The sequence below is a fragment of the Myodes glareolus genome, chromosome 19 (genome assembly GCF_982192425.1).
Source record: "Myodes glareolus chromosome 19, mMyoGla1.1, whole genome shotgun sequence".
Taxonomy (NCBI): domain Eukaryota; kingdom Metazoa; phylum Chordata; class Mammalia; order Rodentia; family Cricetidae; genus Myodes; species Myodes glareolus.
The window spans coordinates 54,236,893-54,257,942 of record NC_142044.1 but is presented as its reverse complement, the minus strand read 5'-3'; the positions used below and the strand labels follow the sequence as shown (position 1 = coordinate 54,257,942).

Genomic DNA, 21,050 nt, shown 5'->3' with positions numbered 1-21,050 from the left:
ACAAGCCCCTAGGACATGGGGTGGGGATGGAGTATGTGCCCCTCAGGCAAGCTGCAGCAGGACCTAGGGTAAGTTTGGAGAGATCAGAATGGAGGATAGGAAAGAGGATAAGGTTCCTCTATCTTAATCCCAGGCTAGTGTGGCAGCTTTTATTCTATTCTATTTCCTGATAAAAGTTCTGTGACAAAGGACTGGAGATGGGCTAAAAGAAAAGGCTGGCTGGGGTTGCTAGGAAGAGCTAGGAAACCCCTAGTTCCTAAGCAAAGGCCAAGTCCCAACGAAATTGGAGTGAGCTAAGACTTTAACTTGAAAATAAAGTTATAGGTAAATATTTTTTTGTAGCTTTGTGGGAAAGAATGCCTTAAAATGTGACTTGAAAAGAAACAAATGTTACAAGAAGATGCTAAAGATGTCCTTATTAAAATGGAGGCATTATGTTCATGAAGATACCTTAAGAGAAAAAACAAAGCAAGTCTCATAAAATCACAAGAAAATTTTACTCAAGATATACAAGAAGGAATAACATATATGAATAATGTTTTTCTCCCAAATAATTTGTAGGTAGATAACTGAATAGAAAAATGGGTATAGAAATAAACAGACATTTCATAAAAGAATATAACATACTATATATGAAATATACCATACATACATACATGTGCTTAACTGCACATATCATAAATTATGGATGTATACATGTATCTGTATATATCAGCAATGATAATGGCTCTTGGGATGTTGGGGTTAGAGTGTGTGCCAGAATGGAAGAGATTATAAAAATTATACCTTTATAATTAGTATAATACAGAAAATATATAACATTATATATATGACATAACTATTTTAATTCTGTATATAGATATGTTAATTAATGTGTTTGAGCATATATTTGAAGATTATATGCATATGTACATGAATGTACACAAATATATAATATTTGATACAAAATACTAAAGTTTTTTAACTTGAGTGTACCTGGGCAGAAGTGGGCCTTTCTTGAGGATTTTCTTTCAAACATTTTTTAATCAACTTCTCAACCATAGGCCATGGGGCACAGCCATATTCTTTAACTGGATCTGAAACATAAAGAAGATCATTCAGGCACACTAAATAAATCAAAATTATGTGCTTATTATCAACACAGATGTGTTCGAACAATGCAGTAGGAACTCTGGTCTCCATAATTCTGTATTTACTATGACATAGTCGGTTTTGTTAACTTCACCTTCAGTAGAGCAGTCACAAATGAGTTTCATGCCTGTAACCCACCAGTTAGAAGGTAGAAGAAGGGTGATCTGAAATTCAGTGCTAACCTAAGCTACCCAGTCATGGCTATATGAGATCATCTCACCATTTCCCCCAAACAGACAAATAAGAGCTGTTTTGACATTTTATGGTATAAAAGGAGATACAAATGCATGGGTGGAAATGAAATAAAGACATCTTCATTTGTTGTTTGTACATAAGTAGACTTTGAAACACCTTTACTCATATAATAAATGGCTTCTATGAAAATACTTCTAATACTCAAAGGGGGCAGGCCTTTAAAGCTCATGTCTCCACAGCTGGGTGGAGTGTGTGCATTTAACTTTTCCCTTTAGGGATGCCATTCCTCATGTGAATGTAGCACAGACACCAGGGCATTCGCACTGGGAAGCTAACAGGTAGGATAAGGCAGAGACCAAGCAGGAATTTGGTTCAACAATAATGTTTCCTTTTCCCAGAGTCTTTAAAAGTTCCCATAGGGTAGCCAATTCCATAGTGCCCATAGCAACTCTGAGTGTACACTCAGAAGTTTATTTTGGAGGAGAAGGAAGTATTAGAAACAGCTCATAATTCTGTAGTAGGAGATGAAATAAGATTCAAGAATAGATAACAGGTCAAAGAATTTCTTGGAGTCATTCAAAATGAGGCTTCTCTCATTAAATACTTATTTACCAATTTTCATTAATATTTATGGCAAAAAATTCATAAATATTTAAAAATTTCTTCATGAATATGAATTATTTTGCTTCAAAGAAATGAGAACATCTCTGACTACGGTGAAATCCCACAACCGTTATCAGAACTACAGGTCACAAGCCTGATTCTAATAATAATTTTCCTTTCCCAGGTTCTCCCAACATACTTTCCAACATACCAATACTCACTTTGGATTTCTTTAAGCCTAGAGTAGCTATCTTTTTCATGTGATCTGTATCATTTTATTACAAAATTTAAGATTATCTATGCATTAAGCAAAAACCATCAAACTGTGAATGAGAACGCTGGCACTAAGGAAAAAGTCTTCCTTGTAGATAAAACAGAACTTACCTGGCAATTTCCCTTGTATTGCTAATTCATCAAACTCATTTGGAAACCTCAAGCCCTCTATGATTCTTCCCCCAGTTGTCCAAATGTCGTGAAGCAGTAAGCCAAACGAATAAACATCAGCCTGTTGGTTATAAATGACATTTCCTCTGGCAACTTCAGGTGCCCGGAACCCTGTAAGGAAAGAGATAGAGCAATAAATATGCCCAACGCCAGTGCCCACACTTTGGCCAGTTGCTAAGAAGCAGACCAAGGGGATGAGCTCTATGTCAGGCTGTGTCATCGCTGCAGTGAGATACTGGCAAAAGTCAGTAAGCGGGCCTGTCCAGGTGCCATGCCACCCCTGATCTTCAAGGACAGATCTTGTGATCTTTACTCTAAACTCTTAAAATTCTACTAAGACATCTTCGTCTTAAAAGATTATTCTAAAGGATAACATAGATAAACATTGAATAATAAATTATTAAGTAGAGAATAGCATCAAAGTATAAAACCTCACAGGGAAAAAAAAAGCCTTTATCATTTTTTCTTTTTGCTTAATACAACTGTTACCAGCAAAGAGATTTATACAGAAAGAGGTGTAAGGGATCAGAGGGTACTTTCTAGGCACAAAGTCACTTTAACACATCTTAAAATCCAGTGGTTTCATTAGTCCCAGAAATGAGGATTCCATTTCACCTTATGACTTTAAAAACTACGTTTTTATTTTTTTTTTAAAGGGGCCAGAGCCAGAGTCCAGCAGCAGAGCATTTCCCAGTTTGCAGGATGCAGCAGAATGCAGGAGACCCTGGATTTTTATCATTATTACCACAAAATCAATTCATTGGTCTGTTCATTAAGACAAATCAAAGTCTGTTCAGGCTTATGCTGGAAATTCTGTGTGTGTGTGTGTGTGTGCGCGCGCACGTGCGCACACACACGAGCATATGTGTGTATATGTGTGTGTATATGTATGTATTGTGTGTGTGTGTGCGTGTGTTTCTTTTCTGCCCTCTGTCTTTTGGCGCAGGGGCTCCCACTGAGCTTGCTGTTTCAGCTGGGCAGACATGTCGGTCTCCTTTTCCAGTACTGTGTCTATAGATGTCCCAAACAAAGGCATTTTTCTATTGTTATTGTTTGAATATTGATTGTCCCCCAAAGTTTTGTGACTTGACAGTCAGGTCCTCAATGCAGCAGTGTTTAGAAATAAATGGACCAGGGGTACTCCTACTTCAATGGATTAATGTATTGATGGATTTAAATGAGAACTGTTGTTGGAAAGCGGTGGAATCTACAGGAGGTGGGGCATGAGTGGAAGAAATCAGTCATTGAGTACGTATCCTGTCTCCAACCTCTCTTACTCCCACCATCACCCCCAAACCCACTGCTTCCTGGCTGCCAAAAAAGTGAGCAGCCTCCTCTGACTGTTAAGCTTCCTTTGTTTAACTTCAGCCCAAATCAATGGAGTCAGTGAAACTTCCACCACTGGGAGCCAAAGAACTTCCTCCTGGACATAGATTTTTCTGAGCAATTTTATTACAATGAGCAAATGCTAACTTCCATATCTATCCATGTAACTATAACAGCATAGCCACACTCTAAGTCAAACAAATGGGGTGCAATTCGATTCCAAAACGTGCTGATGAAGTCTACATACCACGACATGGTGTTAAAAAAAAATCGCAGTAGCTCTAATGCAAATCCTTCAATTACATGTTGCAGATACTCTCTGGAACACTGCATTTGACTGTGCATGGATCACCAGCAAACAGACTTTCCAAACAGCACACACTTGGAAAATCGATACACTCCCTTCTTCTTTCCTTAGGTTTACTTTATTCTTTTGTTGTGGGGTGGGGGAGGGCATGCACATACCATAGTATGTGTGTGGAGGTCAGAGAATGACTCATACTTCTCTGTTTCCACCCTATGACTTCCAGGAATCAAACCCAGGCCTTCAGGCTTAGTGTCAAGGACCTGAACCCACTGAGCCCTCTCAAAGGCCCCTGTGTCATATGCTTTCCTAAACCCACAGATAAAAAGTCAAGGGTACTCAGAAATCACAAGCTACCTACATAGCTGACACACTAACAATCTTTATACTTATAATAACCTGAGAATTTAAAAGAAATTTGGATGGCTGTTTTAAATGTTTTCCAATTGTTACTATTCACTCAGTATACTAATTAGATATCTATTATATCAAGCTTCCATCTGGGTTATTTAATTTTCTGTGTATTTATTTCCTTGGTAAATTCACTAATATAACGTCCAACTATAGGACCATAAAGAGGACACTTGAAATGCTATTGTGACTCATCTTTAAATTCTCATCCTGTGTGCATCAATGTAGTTAGAGTTGCTCAGAACTTTGAAGTTTTTTTATAAGTATTGAAACAGGTAATCAAGCAAAGGATAGGGGTATTTTTAGAGTGTTGGCATAGCATTTATAAAACCCTGGGTTTGTTCTTCAGTATTGTGCACAACTGTAACCCCAGCACTGGGGTACAGAAGGAGGATCAGAAGTTCAAGGTAACCCTCAGCTACAAGTAGAGTTCCAGTCCAGTCCTGGCTACATGATATGAGAGCTTCTCGCAACAAAGAAAGAAGGAAAGACAAAGAGGGAGGGGAAAGGAGGGAGATACAGAGGGGTGGAAAAAAGGGAGAAATGAAAGAAAAGAAAACCATGAATATAAAGGAATTAAATAAAGAAATATTTATGAAAATGCTTTTCATTTTTCATTACAGAATCAATATCTTAGGCACATGGTCAGAGTATAGCAACATATATGTCTATTTAGAGGGTCCTTAGCTATGATGCTGTTAAGATATTTCTTGAAAATCCCTAAAGGGTTTCTAGTGACCTTGCAAAGTCATATAAGTTGAGTCCTGTCTCTACCATTTGATGGCGAACAGCTAGAGAACATTTGATTTGCCTAAAGACAGTTTTATTTGTATAGATGTTGACAGACTTGAAGCCATCAATCGCCATTCACTTCAGTCAATTCTGCCACTGTCACAGAACACAGAGCTAATTGTCCCCCTCAACAGGAAATCCACGGTGGAGTGAAGGGTGGAACTCTACCATATTTACTCTTCCCAAAGTAGACAATGTCACCTGGCAAGGCCGTTTCTGTCAGTGAGCAAGCTGTTGCTCTCTTTGACCTTGGGCTGAATTCGTGTTGGGCTGGGGAAGTTCTCAGTCTTAGGCTGTCTGAGTTTGCATCTGCTCTGCCCTGTGGTCCTCGTCAACATTCCATTGGCTCTCACTCCCTGGTTTGCAGATGAGGGGTAACAGCAGGTCTTATATGGGGTCATTCTTGCAAATGGCTAAGCATGAACCTTTCTCATGTCCCAGGCACTGAAAAGATCTGAACGTCTCACTGTCATGTAGAGACACAGTTATCTCACATACGTGAACACCCAGGGTGAGGATACTTCATTCAGGGTTAATATAAAATGCACACACACTTTCAAAATGTTTCATGAATACATTTTTCTATTACTGAACATTTCCACATTTAAAAGTCTAAAATGAATGGGTAAATTCAACAAGAGGAAAAAAACAGATCAAATCCCGTGAGAAGGAACTTATTTCATCCTAGAGAACACTGCTTTGGGGAAGGAAAGGTCAGGTGTTAGCAGTAATTGTGAGAGATGTCTTTTCAAATTTAGGCCAGAGTTTAGGACTGAGATTATCAGAAGTAGTTTGGCAATAATAAGGTGATAATAATTGTAATAAAAATAACAATAGACAATTATTAATAGTTATATTAATATAATAAATAATAATTTTATTTGTTAATATTTATATATAATTAATATTTATATATTATTAATAAATTTTGTATAATAAAAATAATAATAGAAGACAGCAAGAGATGGACCTGCGTCATGTGAGAGACCTGGGAGAGCAGTGGGCAGCAGAAAATAGATGAGATTGGTTTCTTTTGTTGAGTTTCCTCCATATTTCTGTCGCTAAAAGTCAACATTAGAGATTATATGATCCAAGGAATAAGTAGTTGCCACAGTACAAAGAATCACGTGGCAATAAAATTTTAGGCTTGTTCTGATGAAAACCGGAGATCAAAATTAAAAAAGATCCAAGTGTCATGCAAGCTAATTGCCATTGGCTGTTGACTGGTCTAGCCCAGTAGCTGGTTGGTGGGACAGTGGAACTCAAGTCCAGGAACACTTGACAGAACCTAGAGAGAACCACTGTCCCCTAAGCCAAAACAAAAACAAAAACAAACAAACAAAAAACAACCTTCAGTGACAAATGTCCACTCGGGAGTAAAAAAAGAACAAACTGTAATGCCCAGCTAAAGGGGTCAGTTCACCTGGACATCATATGAGATGTGAGGTTCCAAAGGGACCCAGTATAAGTCTCAGTTTCTGTGACTCCTCCCAGCACAGATCACTGCTCCCTCTCCCCTAAACTTCTCCAGCCCAGGGTCTGGGTTCTACTTCCCATCCTTCAGCCTCTGATCCTATATAACTCAGCCATTTTGACTACCATTCTCTTGATTCCCATGTGTTTTCTCTGTCCTCTTGGGGCCCTATCTCTCGTTCCTTTCTTTTTTTTTTCTTCCTCCCTCATTCCTTTCCCCTCTCTCTTCTCACAGCCCGGTTTCTTCTGCTGGCCATGTTCAGTCTTGACTCGTCAAGACACCTCTAGCTGTTTTCTCCCTCATATCTACAACAAAACCCTTCTCCTCAACCATACCTAGAACCAGTCGTGTCCTCTTTTGTTTCCTCTCCCAGGTCTCTTTGGGACCTCTCACGAGAGGAATGAGAGGTCTGCCTACAGAAGGTCACTGCTTATGTTCATTTTTCCTAAACAAAAATATTGTTTTTCCAAGCCTTCAATGAGCAATATTTGATATGCACCATTCTGTTATTTTTTCCTTTTCTGCTTCAGAGGCTAAGATTGAAGAGTGAAGCCTTCTCAAGCGTACATTAACACAGTATGTGGTCAAGGAGACAGCTGAAGAATCCAAAGTCAGATTCTTTATATTTCACTGACTTGACTGATTACCATATTGACTGCTTACTGAGATTAAAAATCTTACTCAACCTTAATGTTCCCATTTATTAAAATGAAAACCATAGCAAAGTTACAGACTCAGTATGGAGGTAAGAAATGTGCCCCTGATGTACCTGCATTGGAGCCTGGCACACAGCAAGCACTAGAGAACAGTAACAATTTCTCTTGTGCCTGAAGAGCCCAGGGACACTCTGACGCAATGTGGATCCTGACATGCTTGGGAGAATGCACACCTACTTGCAAATAGAGGCAACCAATAAAAGGAAAAGCATTTATTTTAAGCAAAAAGACGACAAACATTGGATATAGAGAACTCTCGCTTTTAGAAGTGTAATGGCATTAAATACCGTCTCCTTTTAACTCAGTTTTTGGCTTAGAAAATTACATGTTGATTTTTGTTGTTGTTGCTGTTGTTGTTCTAGAAAACAGGATGATGAAAATGTTGATGCAATGACCAGTACTATTCAGACAATAAATATCTGTTCACACTGTGACAGGTTACCTCTGCTTTGACTCTCCCACACCAACATCCGAGGACATCGGATATGCAGTGCAAAAAGTGAACTTAGTCTCCTACCTGGGGTGCCCTCTGAGGTCTTTATTCCCATTCTGCAGCAGTACTGTGCAATCCCATAGTCGGCGATCTTCGCGATGATGGCAGCGTTGGGATACAGGGTAAAAAGCAACACATTGTGGGGTTTCAGATCACGGTAAATGATCATGGCTGAGTGGAGATACCTGCCCCAAAAACACACAGAAAGTCTTACTGTTCTACTAATTTGGTCATAGTTTTTTCAATGTTATGTTCATTGTGCAAAGCATCAAAAACACTGTATTAACTTTGTCCTTGAAAAGTGAAAGCTATACTGCAAACAGACTTGAAACATAAAGATCAAATATCAAAAAGCAAGGCGATGCTTCCTCCTGAAAACTATACCACCAGGCCTGGCAGGCAACGAGAGTTTTCCTACACAGTCATGCACAGAGCAAGTACTGGGCACTTCCTCTTTGTACCTGCACAACTACAAGAATTCTGAATTCCCTCACCAATCAAAGGTGACATTCAACTTAATTTTAAAACTGCAATTTGCTAACTGTTCTGGTGATGCCTGTAATCTCAGCATTCACAGACAGAAGCATGAGGCCTTGATACTCAAGAGCAGTCGGGCCTGCCCAAAAGATAGAAACAAATGGGTTAATTAAGAGTTAGTACAGTTTTGTTATATGCTTAAATTTTTATAACTTTCATTTATTCATTTTTAATTTAAAGAAACTTGTTTCATTAACTTTTAAATTTATATAACTTATCTTTGTTATTTACTTTTATCCAATTTCTTTTCTTCCTATTATTTTTAAGAATAGTTTCTTCTTTTCAATAAGAGCAAATCAAATTGTAAACTTTTCCCTAGCTATTATCTCCAACTCTGAGGATACAACCCACTGCAAAGCTAATTTGTTATGAGTAAAAGTTAATAAAGAATATCTGCCAGGCGGTGGTGGCGCACGCCTTTAATCCCAGCACTCGGGAGGCAGAGGCAGGCGGATCTCTGTGAGTTCGAGGCCAGCCTGGTCTACAAGAGCTAGTTCCAGGACAGGCACCAAAAACTACAGAGAAACCCTGTCTCAAAAATCAAAAAAAAAAAAAAGAATATCTGGACAGAGAAAGTAGTGAGAACTGTCTTAGGTGGTATAACATTTGGATGTGAAATGGAGTCGAGAAGTACTTGGATTTAAGCATTTTGAACAAAGAATAAAAATTACTTAATATAAAACACAATGTTTTAATCTTAGCCAAATATTATCTGTTCTGTAAACACAGTAATGGAACTCACAATTTCTAAAATACGAAGGTAACTATTATCGCCTCTCATTAGAGCTCTTTAAATTTCTGATTTTCCCTGTCTGCTGACCTCACAGGTGTCCTCTGAAAGGAAACTTCATAGGACTTAATGGGGGATTTGTTAAAATCGTTTATTTATTTATGGTTTGGAACTTGGTTAAGGTTATATGAAGAAATATTTACCCCATTACCTCCTACCAATCATTGCTAAGGCATTAGGAACAGAGAGGCTGTGATATCTGGGACTTTCTGCTGGGCAACAGCCTAGAGAGAATGAGTCATTTGACTTCACCAACTACTGGGCCCATTCTGTCTTCCAGGATGTGCATAGGTCATGACATTGGATCCGTTCATTTCAGGATATACACAAACTCACTAATGAAGTTGACCTTAAGAATAGTAGTTGTCATGAAAGGAAAAATTTACTAAGGACTTACTCAAAGTCCATTAGCTGTCCTTGAGAAAAGCCAGGGGATTAAGAATTTAAAAGTTAAATATACATCACCAAACTGTCGTAAGACATCCCACTCTTGGTTACAGATGGAACACAGGCTCCCTAAGAATACCTTTCTAGGACTAAAATAGAGTCTATTTAAAGTTATGTCATTTGGGAATCAAGGTTATCTGGTTTAGTTACAATATTTAATTATAGAATTTAATCTTAAGAGTGCAATTGTAATGTCCCGTAAAAGAAAAGAGCTTTTAAAATTGTAATAAGCACAAATTCTTTCTCAGTAACAATAATTCATACAAATTAATTGAAGCATTGTATGAGAATAAGTATTTTATTAACATAAACTATACTCAGTCTGTCCTTAATCATCATTATTATAAGAATCTCTAAGAATCCCCTATCTCTATAATTTAAAGTTAACTTTATCTTATCCTGAATATATTATTCTAAAAATAGAATGCATTCATTTCTTTAGCAAATATGCATTAGGCATCTATCTATGAGAGTCACTCATTAGTGGACACAAAGCCATCTTTGTACCTCTGCTTTAAGAGGACCACAATCTAGGAAAGACGGGTGCTTGGCCACAGTAAGATGGCAGAAGTGTATGAGTTGTCAAAGGCTGAGGAGGCAGCCAGGGAGAAGGCACAGGGGGGCAGGCATCCCAGGCTTTCCTCCACACAGAGCGTCCACCTCAGACACACGATAATCTCCGCCTGCCCTTCTCCAATGCCGGACAAAGTTGTACATGGAGCAAGTGCAAGAAGCAAAGGTGAATTAAGGATACTTAGGCTAGAAAATGAAGACTTCAGGGCCAGCCCGGCTACAACATGATCTCTTGACTAATAAAAAGAGTATCCAATGAGCAAATACAAATTCATGGAAGACTCACTCTCCAGGAAGAAGCTGAGCTTTATGGAAGAGATGGCATGTCAGCCAATTCTTGGATAAATGAGCTCTCCAGAAGAGAAGTTTGTTAGAAAGGTAAACATTCTGAAGTCAGCCTGATTAGAATGCAGGCTAGAAAGATGGCACGGAGTCAGGCTGTAAAGGAAAGCAAGGGGCACACATAAAGAGCTTCCATGCTATGCCACCACAGAAGTGAGATGTACTTTGTAAGTAACTGGAAATACCAGGGATATCAAATACAATTAGATTTTTATTTCAGGGGAAATAGTCTGATAATTCCCTATAGATACTGGATCAAAGTAGAAGTAATGGCATAAAAATAAAAGTATAGGTAAAAATATAAGATAAAATAGATTCAAAGATCTGGTTAATACATGAAAATATAGATATGTTGATGACAGATTATAGAAAGACAGACAGAAGAGAGAGAGAGAGAGAGAGAGAGAGAGAGAGGGATGGATAAATAGATAGATAGATAGATAGATAGAGGATTGATAGGTAGATAAGATGGATAACAAAATGATAGATGAATATATAGATAACAGATATAGATGATATAGATATTTACCGACAGAGTGATATTGAGACAAGGTTTCACTGTGTAACCAAGGCACTCTGTGATCTCATGAAGGGACACTAACTATACATGGAGAGGAGGGTAGTCTTTCTGGGCCTGTATTGATCCTCTTCTAACAAATGGGGAATACGGGAGAAAGCACATGCTCGTGGGGAGAGGAGATAGCAAGGAGACTAAATCCAAGTTTGAGCATACTAGAACACAGGAAGTTATAGAGACTACATGAGAATTCTGAGCAAGAGCTGAAAGGAAGAAGCTGAATTAAAGCAAGGTCTCGATGAAAAGATTCATAACATGAAGGAATTTCTTATGTGTCATTCTAAATAGCTATATTAACTAAAAAATCCTAAACAAACAGGATTTTACTTGTTTCTACAGTTATAGCCATGTGTTAACAATTATTAGAAATAACAATTTTTAATAAATACATGCTTATTTTTTCTTTTATTAAAAAGGGATTTTTTCATGCTTTTTAATATTGAGTTTTAAAATTATATTTAGTGCCACAAGGATATGTGCTCAACTATGTTCATAGCAGCATTGTTTGTCATAGCCAGAACCTGAAAACAACCTAAATGCCACTTGACCAAAAAATGGATAAAGAAAATGTGTTACATTTACACAATGGAGTACTACAGAGCAGAAAAAAAATAATGACACCTTGATTTTTGCAGGCAAATCGATGGAGCTAGAAAACATCATTTTGAGTGAGGTAACTCAGTCCCAGAAAGACAATTACTACATTTACTCACTCATAAGTGGTTTTTAAACATAAAGTAAAGAAAACCAACCCCCCAGATCACAATCCCAAAGAATCTAGACAACAATGAGGACCCTAAGAAAGACATACAGGGATCTAATATACATGGGAAGTAGAAAAATACAAGATCTACTGAGTAAATTGGGAGCATGGAAACATTGGGAAAGGTTTGAAGAGGAACGGGGGGCAGGGAAGGAAGCATAGAAAAATGTAAACCTCAATAAAAATCAATAAAAAAACAGGAAATTACATTTAGTATTAGAAGAAGTTTAACAGCTACTGGTACCCACCAGCCTCCAGTGGCACCAGATCTAGAGTTCCGTCCTGACTCCAGACTAAGAACAAATGATGGGAAGAACTCAAGCATTTTCTCAACTTCTGTTTGCTTCATAAAAACATGGGATTTGTTATTTAAAATAAAGGCCAGACAACCTGCGGCCTAAGTGTTGAGTGGAAACAGCAGGTCCTCGGTTTATAAATTAACACTTCAGGATTACACGAAAAAAATGAGAAAAATCTGGGACCCAGGTTCAGTTCAATCAAGGAAATGATTGCTGTGGATTTGTAATACAGGAAGGAGCTAAAGGCCCTTTACTGAGCTCAGTTTATCACGAGGCTCCCCCTGGTGTTCAAAGGCAGACATACCAACCCAAAACCAAAAGCCTTGCATGTTGGTAAATTTCAAAATCTGCATGGCTTTAAGTAATTCCTGAAGAGATAATCCCCCATTTTCCTTCCAGCCCATGCCCTTTCTCAATGCTGTCCGAAAGGGCTATTCCTAGGCTTGCAGAGCAGGGGCAAATTTGCATTTACTGCCTGGGAAAATGGTGGTAAGTTTGAGTGCAGTGTCCCCATGCCTTCCCTCCCTATTGCCAACCTGTATTACCTAAGGGCTCCATGTTCCGAAGACTAGAAGGGGATATAGATAAAGGGACAAGCCCACATAAAATGACATGCCAAAAGAATACCCAGGAGTTAGTCTATGCTGGCTAGCCAGGCAGTGGGTATAGAGCCAAGGCACATTCAGAAATCCCACGAAGGTGTGCGGCTGAGCACAACTCCAGGAGGCCAGGGAGGAGAAGGCCCACAGTAGGAGAAAGACCTGGCTCAGTGTCTTTGCTCTTCCCAAGCTATTTAGTGGTACACAGGCAGTGCAGGGGAGATGGGGAACGATGGGGACTTAAAGAGGCCAAGGAAGAGAACTGTGAGAGCGGGTACATGCGAAGTTAGAAAAGACAGAAGGACGGAAAGAACAATGGATAGCTTCTAGGCCAAACCATGATTGGAAATCAGAGTGCAGAGCCACAGAAGGCCTAAAATTACCATGAAAGTCTTCAGTATTATTCATAGTTTGCAGGCTAAAATGTGAGTAGAAAGATAAAAAAAAATAATTCCTAAGTATATGCCACAATGACTTAGCAAGGACTTTTGTCTTCAGCGAGGACCTGTCTACCCTGGCCTGCTGCATCCAGCTCGGGGTTGGCTGTGACTCTGAGTCACATGACATTTCCATGTGGAATCCAACATTTGTCACTCTGACTTGCTTCAGGAATGCGGGCTAGTTTTTCATGATTAAAACTTCTCTACTTCATTCTTTCCTTGACATCTGGAGGCCTAATGTACTTATCTTTCAGAGATGTTCAAATCAGGAGTTCAAATCAGGAGTTCAAGAGCATGCATATTATGTTTGCTACTATGCCAGCTATGAAGTTCTGCACTCTTCTATTATATTATAAAGTTTACGAAACTGGATCACGGAACAGATAATTTTCATCAAACCTGTTAGCACAGTGCAACAAAGGAGGGGTGTTCTTAGAGCCTGGGAGTGAACTCCAGGTTACACTACTCAGGTATTAACTAGAAAACAGTGGGAGCCGCTTACCTCAGGCCATCAGCCACATGCAACGCAATCCTGTGCTGGAGGGTTCTGGTGAGACTGGCTTTGTCCTGTTGCAGCAAGCGATCCAAGGAGCCCTTGGATGCCAATTCCATTACCAACATCCGAGGACGAATCCCAGCTGCCAGCAAAGAGATCAGGCTTGGGTGGTGGAGGTGGCAAAGGACCACCAACTCCTGCAAGGGTTAGGAGTCTTGTGAGTCTCGCATCACCAAGGATCCGGCACCTGCACTCCTGTAGTTTTTCAGCTCACTAACCAGCTTTCCACGGGTGACTGGGTTGTTGCAAATGCTCCCTTGTTCTCTAAACCTTTTAAAAGAAATCCTAACCATTCCCCCCCCCAAAAAAAGCTAATTTTGAGCTACTATTTAAATTGCATTTTAAAATTCCATTTTTCCTTTTGATCTGCCTTTATGAGACCAAGTAATGAGAGAATGGAAGGAATAGGTGGTCTTCCTAACAGGCAGGGTTCTCCTAGTCCCTAAATTATGGTACAGAATCTTTTTCAGTCCTAGATTCAGAGAAGAGAACAGTAGTTGAGGCAACTGTCACTGACAGAAGGGGTAAACTGTGGCCTCTGGGTTCAAATCCACAGTTTGCTGAGGACACATAGCCAAGTCCACAGGAGTAGATGGTGGACTGAAAACTCTAATGCCTTCCTACTACTCCTAAATTAAAATCCCATGTATGAGACTGGACAGATGATTCAATGATTAGGAGTTATTATTCTTCCTGAAGACCCAAGCTCAGTCTCCAGCACTTACATCACATCCCATGACTCATGATCATCCGTAACTCCAGCTCCAAGGGGCCCTGCACTCTTTTATGGCTCCCTCAGTACCCACATACATACGGCACCAGGAACACTTATACAAATAAAAAGATAAATATTTTTTAAACTCCATTTATTTCCATGATCAAACTCCATGTTACCTCTGACATCCTACCTCTTTTCATCCTTGTCTGTATTCACCATCCTTCAGTCAAGTGGGGATCTTTCAATCCCAAGTCTAGTCAGTTCCTCTCAGCCCAGAGCTCTGTCTATGCTAAAAAACCCACTGGCCTTGACATACCCACACCCTTCCCACGGCTAAGAGCCTCTTCACAATTAGATATTAGCCAAACACCACCACTTTCTTAAATGACTCACCTTCCTAATGCCATCCCCAGCTTCAACAAGAAGCAGAGATGCTACCATTGCTTTGGCAGTCCTTTCTCTAGATCCCATCTTGATCAGCTCAACACTCTCTTTAATGACATCATTGTGCATAAAGTCCGTATTCACCTGCATTCTGGATGTGCACATTCACCCCAAAAGTGTAGTTTAGTTGAGGCTTATTCTTTGTACGCACACATCCCTCTAGACCACTTTTATACTACAGGGAACTCCTTTCCAGTCTCTTATGGTGGTATTTCTGAACTCCATAGCTCTTCCCTCCTTATATTCTTTATTCTGACACCATACATTAGTTGAACTTTTCATCTTCTGTGATGTTAAGCTGACTTGTGTCTTATGTGCGATAACGGAAGCCCTGCTTCCTAACATGGGGCTTCCAAACTGTCGAGTACCAGGGCTGACTTGATTGTCTGCAGACTTCTGAAAGTTAACACAGAGATGCTGGCTCTCCCAAGAGAGAGAAGGATTTTCCTGAACAAAGCTTAATATTGCAGTCATATTTGCTCAGGAGAGAAGAGTCTTTTCACACCATGTCTGGTTAGCTCAGTTTGTTAAGCCTGACGTAAGTAAGTGCCATTCCTTCTGTTTATTCTCCTGGCCACAGTCAGAAAACTAAGCCAGATGCTTTATACTGGAAAAGCATTTTGATGACAAATTACCTTGGGATTGAAAGAGATTTGCTAGATTTAGTTCAAAGTCTAGCTTCAGTTTAAAGAATGTTTCATTTTATTTCTGTAACTACAATGTGACTTTTGATATTGCCAATAAAATATTTCTCAGCCTACTTTGTATGAATTTTTTCATAATTCAAACTAAAATTTTGTACTATAATATTTAAAGTATCCCATACTTATTTAGATTCAGGTCACAAGTTATATTTTTCACAAGTTAAGAAAAACTGTGAGGATAGATTCAAAATAAGACCTTTATTAAATGATAGCAGAATTAATACTGAGTCTACTTTTCTTCCAGTCCTGTCTTTCCTTATTTCAAATGTGAGCAGAGAGTCAAGAAGAGGGGAGTAACTCCAACCAGCACCCAAACGAGAACTAGAGCAAATGCTGCTGGCTTTGCATCCCCTTTTCTTCCTTCTAAAAGTATCTGAGATTTTACTGAGGTACATAATTTTCACCCAGGCAGTTCAATCCTAGCCACACTATAAAGGGATATGATTATTCTAAACAGTATAACCCTTATTGGCACAGTGCCTGGCTCAGTGACACAGCTCTCTACCAACGTGTACACAGCACTACCCAGAGCAAAAGTGTTTGTCAAGGAAAGGGCAGTGATTCAGTTAAAGCCAAGAGTTGTTTTTTTTACTCACTGGGCTATTGTGTAAGTGTGGTTTTTGACTGTTTTGAGATGCAAGACTCCAGTGTCTAATTCCCCATGCCTGTGGAATGTGTCCAGGCTAGAACTAGCCCATCGCACTAAGAAAGACCATCTTGAGAAAATGAAACCATTCCCCTGGTTTTACCTCAAACTTAAGTACTAAAGTTAGAGGAGTTTCAAAATACTTTTTTCTTTGTCATTTAGCAGAAAAAATGTTTTAGCTCTATAACAAGGAAGAAGTGGGAATATAAACTTTTGACGATCCTTGTTTTAGACTTTGACAGATGTATGAAAAATAGGGATTTCCTGGAAAAAAGAAAACGTCATATGAGTTAATAAAATAACATCATGGGATTTCTTACTTGTCTTAACAGCCTAAGTGATGTATGTTTATTAAAAATCTTCACCGCCACTTCCTCTCCTTCGTAGGCAGCTCGATAAACTGATCCAAAACTTCCATCACCTTTTGAGAAGGAAATAGGAAATATGTAATCTTTTCAAGCAGAGAAACCAAATCTGTTCTATGTGCCACAATTGTACCTGTTGCATCTTCATAAAAACCTGACCCTTTTGTTTATAGAATCAACTTCTTTGAATGCTTCCTCTTCCTTCTAGTCAATAAGCCACAGTCAAGTTCACCCGTGAATCTGACTCTCAGCCTTCCTGTCTTCCCTCTGTATATGATCTACAATGTCACCAGTCCTCAGACTTTGTGTTTTCGCATGAGGATACAGATTGCATACTTTCCGCAACAGCCACAAGCCACTGCCTAAAAAGTAGCCTACATGCTTTTCCAAATCTCAATCACAGCCCACTGAAAACCATGCTGCTACTTTTAGCCTTCAACTCATCTTTAGTCCACTTTCTTTACATCTGATAAAATTAAAATGAGATGTTTTCAATACCACTCTGGAGTTTAAAATAAAATCCTAAGAGGGTGAGAGGAAAAAAAAACCCACATGCTTGAAAGACATGTCAACATTTCAGGTGGGTGTAGAGGTCTCTGGTTTTGTAAAGTCCTTTCCTGTTTGAGAATCACTGGTATAGAAATGTGAAGTCTGAACTGTCATACTCCATGTGTGTCCAGCAAAATATAACATTGAGGACTGCTATTGTGTATTTATGGTATCTAGGAAGGAAAAAAATTGAAAGCAAGAAGTCTCCTCTAGTCCTCATATCAAACCAGACCACTGAAGTACCTACCCATTTATGCTGGTTTTCCAGAAGGACAATCTCTCAGAGACAAAATGTACTCAACTCTTCTAACCCACAAACGTCTACAGAAATACATCAAAATCATATTTACAAAATAAATTTATCCATACATATTAATGTATATCCTGTACTTGCTCTGCTGATTGGCTTTTTTTGTCAACTTGACATGAAGTAGTGTCATCTAGGAAGAGTGATGAGAAAATGTCTCCATCAGACTGGCCTGTAGGCAAGTCTGTGGAGCATTTTCTTGATTGATGATTGGTGCTGGGAAGCCCAGCCCACTGTAGGTGGTGCTACACCTTGGTAGTTGTCCTGGGTTGTGTTAGAAAGCAGCTGAGCAAGCCAAGGTGAGTAAGGGAGCAAGCAGCATTCCTCCAGGGTTTCTGCTCAGTTCCTGCCTTCAGGTTTTTGGTCTGAACCCCTGCGGTTAGCTCCCTTCACGATGGACTGTATGCTCTAAACTGGAACATACTCCTTTCCTTGAGTTTCTTTGGTCATAATGTTTATCAAACACTCATTATGTAATAGTTAAACCACTCCCTGGGAAGGAAAAGGTTAAGAGCAACCTCAAATTCATTCATGTCCTAAAATAAGCAAACAAATAAAACCCTTGGGGTGGGTACCCGCAGTTCTGTCCAAATTATGATAGTATCATTATGGTAGGACTCTCTAACTATAAAAAAGTTTTTGAAATACATAAACATGGTGTTTAGAAAACACAGTGTTCAACCCTGCCTCCTGGGGTTTAGCAACTTTGAGAGAAGTTATAATTGTCATATAGGGGATAGGAACAGATAAAACAGTAATCATTTGGTGGAAACAAGAGGTTCTGATAAACAGCCTACAAGGCAGGTAATACCCCAAATGACCCCCAAATGACAACGGTAATGACACAATCATTGAGAAAGTTTGATTTAGTCAGCTTCCTACAAAGACACAGAGTGTACAGTCTTTCAGGCACTCGAAGGGACTGGGGCCACAGAAATGTTTTCTCTCTACTTAATGAAGTATAAACATGGGTGCTTTAAAGTAACCTTTGGGAGCATTCCTAATAATCTGCTCAAAGCCTATCCACTAGTCTGAAAAACACTGCAATCAGGATGAATACTGTGGCCAGCTCTGTCTAGCAGAGTGAGACCCTTCAGAGAAAGGGCACGTTGTGTCTGCTACGTGCCCATACTCAGCAATGGGTGATTTGGCAATTTGAGTTAACTTACTATTACAAGTGCATTCACTGACATAATTCTAAGGTATTAACATTCATACTAAGCTCCCTATTGCTCTGAACAATAAAGGTTTAATGAGATTTGTTTGGTATCTTATGTCATATCACAGATTTTGGAATCACAAATATCAGGTTATAGAAATATGACTAATAATATAGCCTGGTTCATTTTTCACCTACTAGGTAATACTGTTATAGCATTTCATATCCTAGATATCTCTTAGTATTAGCTAATTAATATTAAATGTATTCACACACAATAATAGCAAACATCTCATCCAGAATAATCAAATTATGAACTATGTTCATATCAAATATATATCAAATCTTGAACTCTTTAAGCTAAATCCACCCAATGTCTTGTTTTCCCAATGACTCCCAGAGGAATTTTGAACTTGAGAACCTCACCCTACTATAAGCAGCATCATACTGCACCTAGAAAATTGCTAACAGACCAAGTTTTAACCATTCGCAAAACAAAGCAAAACATGAGTATCATAGGAGACCTCTCATATTTCAAATCGCTCCATTGTATTCTACAATATCACATAGAGCACATATTGCATATAATATCACATATAACAGGGTATGCTTATTATATACCCCTTTCACTTGTCACCTAGCATATAACCCTTTGTTTGCCTAATTCATACCCCTTGTATTCCTAATATATACCCCTTGTGTTCCTAATATATACCCATTATGTGCCTGATATGTACCTGTTGTATTCCCAGTGAATACCACTATGTACCAAATATATACCTATTGCATGCCTAATAACATGCTGTGTGCCTAACATATACTCTGTGTGTGTCTAATATATACCCTTGTATACCTAATATATACTCCTGTGTGTCTAATATACACCCTTGTGTGCCTAATATATGTACCCCTTATGTACCTAATATATGCCCCTTTCCCTTACTGATTAAAAATCAAGACTTAACCCCTCTATGAGAAGAGATGAGTAGAGCTCTTCCATGCACCAAATGCATTACAAGGGCATCAGCTCTTACTCTGCAGGAGCCACTCGGGATTCTGGAGAACACTGCCAGGCATCATGTGCTGACCACTTCTTTCTGGAAGCAGTTGCAAGTTGTAAACTTTGTCATCTTTTTAACTTTATAAAGCACAGCTCAAAATATCTTTTAGGTTTCAGGATGAGTATACAACAATACAATAGCAGCGAGAATATTTAGGTTAAGCACCTAAGATGCTATGTGAATTTGGTGATTCTCATCAGGCCCAATTAACAGACTTTGAATTGGATTCATGGGCTCAGCCAATAACCGGGAACTGTTCAGCACACTCAAAAAAAGAATAAACACAAAATACCAGAAGTTGAGTATATTACCAGTTTAATGGTCTTGATTTTCAGTCCTAAAATTTGATGACTATCGGTAAGAGCTCCATATTGTCCTATACGCTTCATTTCAGTGACTGTGCAGAAGTATTATTTCTCTACTTATCCTTCTTGGGGTGATGAAAGGCTATTTCACATCAATCAACTGAAGTTCCCCCTTCTGCCACCTCATTGCTCAAGAGCAGAGCAAGTTCAAGGACAATTCCATAAATAACTGTGTTTCCTGCTAGGTCTATCCTCACTGACTGGTCTACAGGCATGAATGCAAAGCAAATTCTAGATCCACAATATGACACAATTTTAAAGCGTATCATTCTAAGTGAAAATTATTATATCAAATATATAAAACCAGTAGAGATGTGATGACAATAGCTGAATGTTTTCTAAATCAAGAGGGGAAAATTGCATCCTACTTGTGCTTCTGTTGTTGTTGCCGTTTGTTTCAAATATAACAACGATAGTTACCTAAGAGAAACTCCGGTGCTTCCTCAAACTCCAGCTCATCACTGTTCAACATAATATTTCTAGGCAGGTCAGCCAAAATCAAGTCAGGAGCAATCTGAGATATGGGAACAGTGAGCCTTGGTTGATCTGGATTAATTAGCAGGTCTCCTAAGAGGTATGTAAAAAATAATTTTCAAAATGTAAAGGTATACAGAATCTGTGGTGTTGGCATACAAAAACCTTGTCTTTAGATTTTCCTACCAGCCATAGATTTTTCTAGAAAAATCTGAGAGACACCTAAAATATTAATGTCAAGGTACTTAGAACTTTAAACACATACTCCTAGATTCACTCACTCTGTGGTAGAATTTCCGCCTGACTGAGAACAGATGGCTTCTGACCAATAAGCGCTTAGTCTTTGTTTCTGCCACATCTATTACTGCAATGTATGGCAAGCATGCTGCTACCTCCAAATGCTTTGTTTCCATCTTTTTAACAGTTCTGTCATCTGCATGTGTTTT

The 21,050-nt window shown here is 38.9% G+C and overlaps 1 protein-coding gene across 3 annotated transcripts in view; it reads right to left on the bottom strand.

Moving 5' to 3' along the window:
• The window catches only part of Lrrk2 (leucine rich repeat kinase 2), a 142,189-nt gene that overhangs the window by 23,027 nt on the left and 98,112 nt on the right, over positions 1–21,050 (bottom strand). For all 3 annotated transcript variants that reach the window (XM_087899193.1, XM_087899194.1, XM_048444804.3), the window contains exons 38-43: positions 20,551–20,697; positions 16,645–16,745; positions 13,759–13,949; positions 7,914–8,074; positions 2,314–2,484; positions 976–1,076 (exon numbers count right to left, since the gene is read on the bottom strand). In XM_087899193.1, the coding sequence (XP_087755319.1) occupies positions 976–1,076; positions 2,314–2,484; positions 7,914–8,074; positions 13,759–13,949; positions 16,645–16,745; positions 20,551–20,697 (872 nt within the window). The remainder of the gene's footprint in view (positions 1–975; positions 1,077–2,313; positions 2,485–7,913; positions 8,075–13,758; positions 13,950–16,644; positions 16,746–20,550; positions 20,698–21,050) is intronic.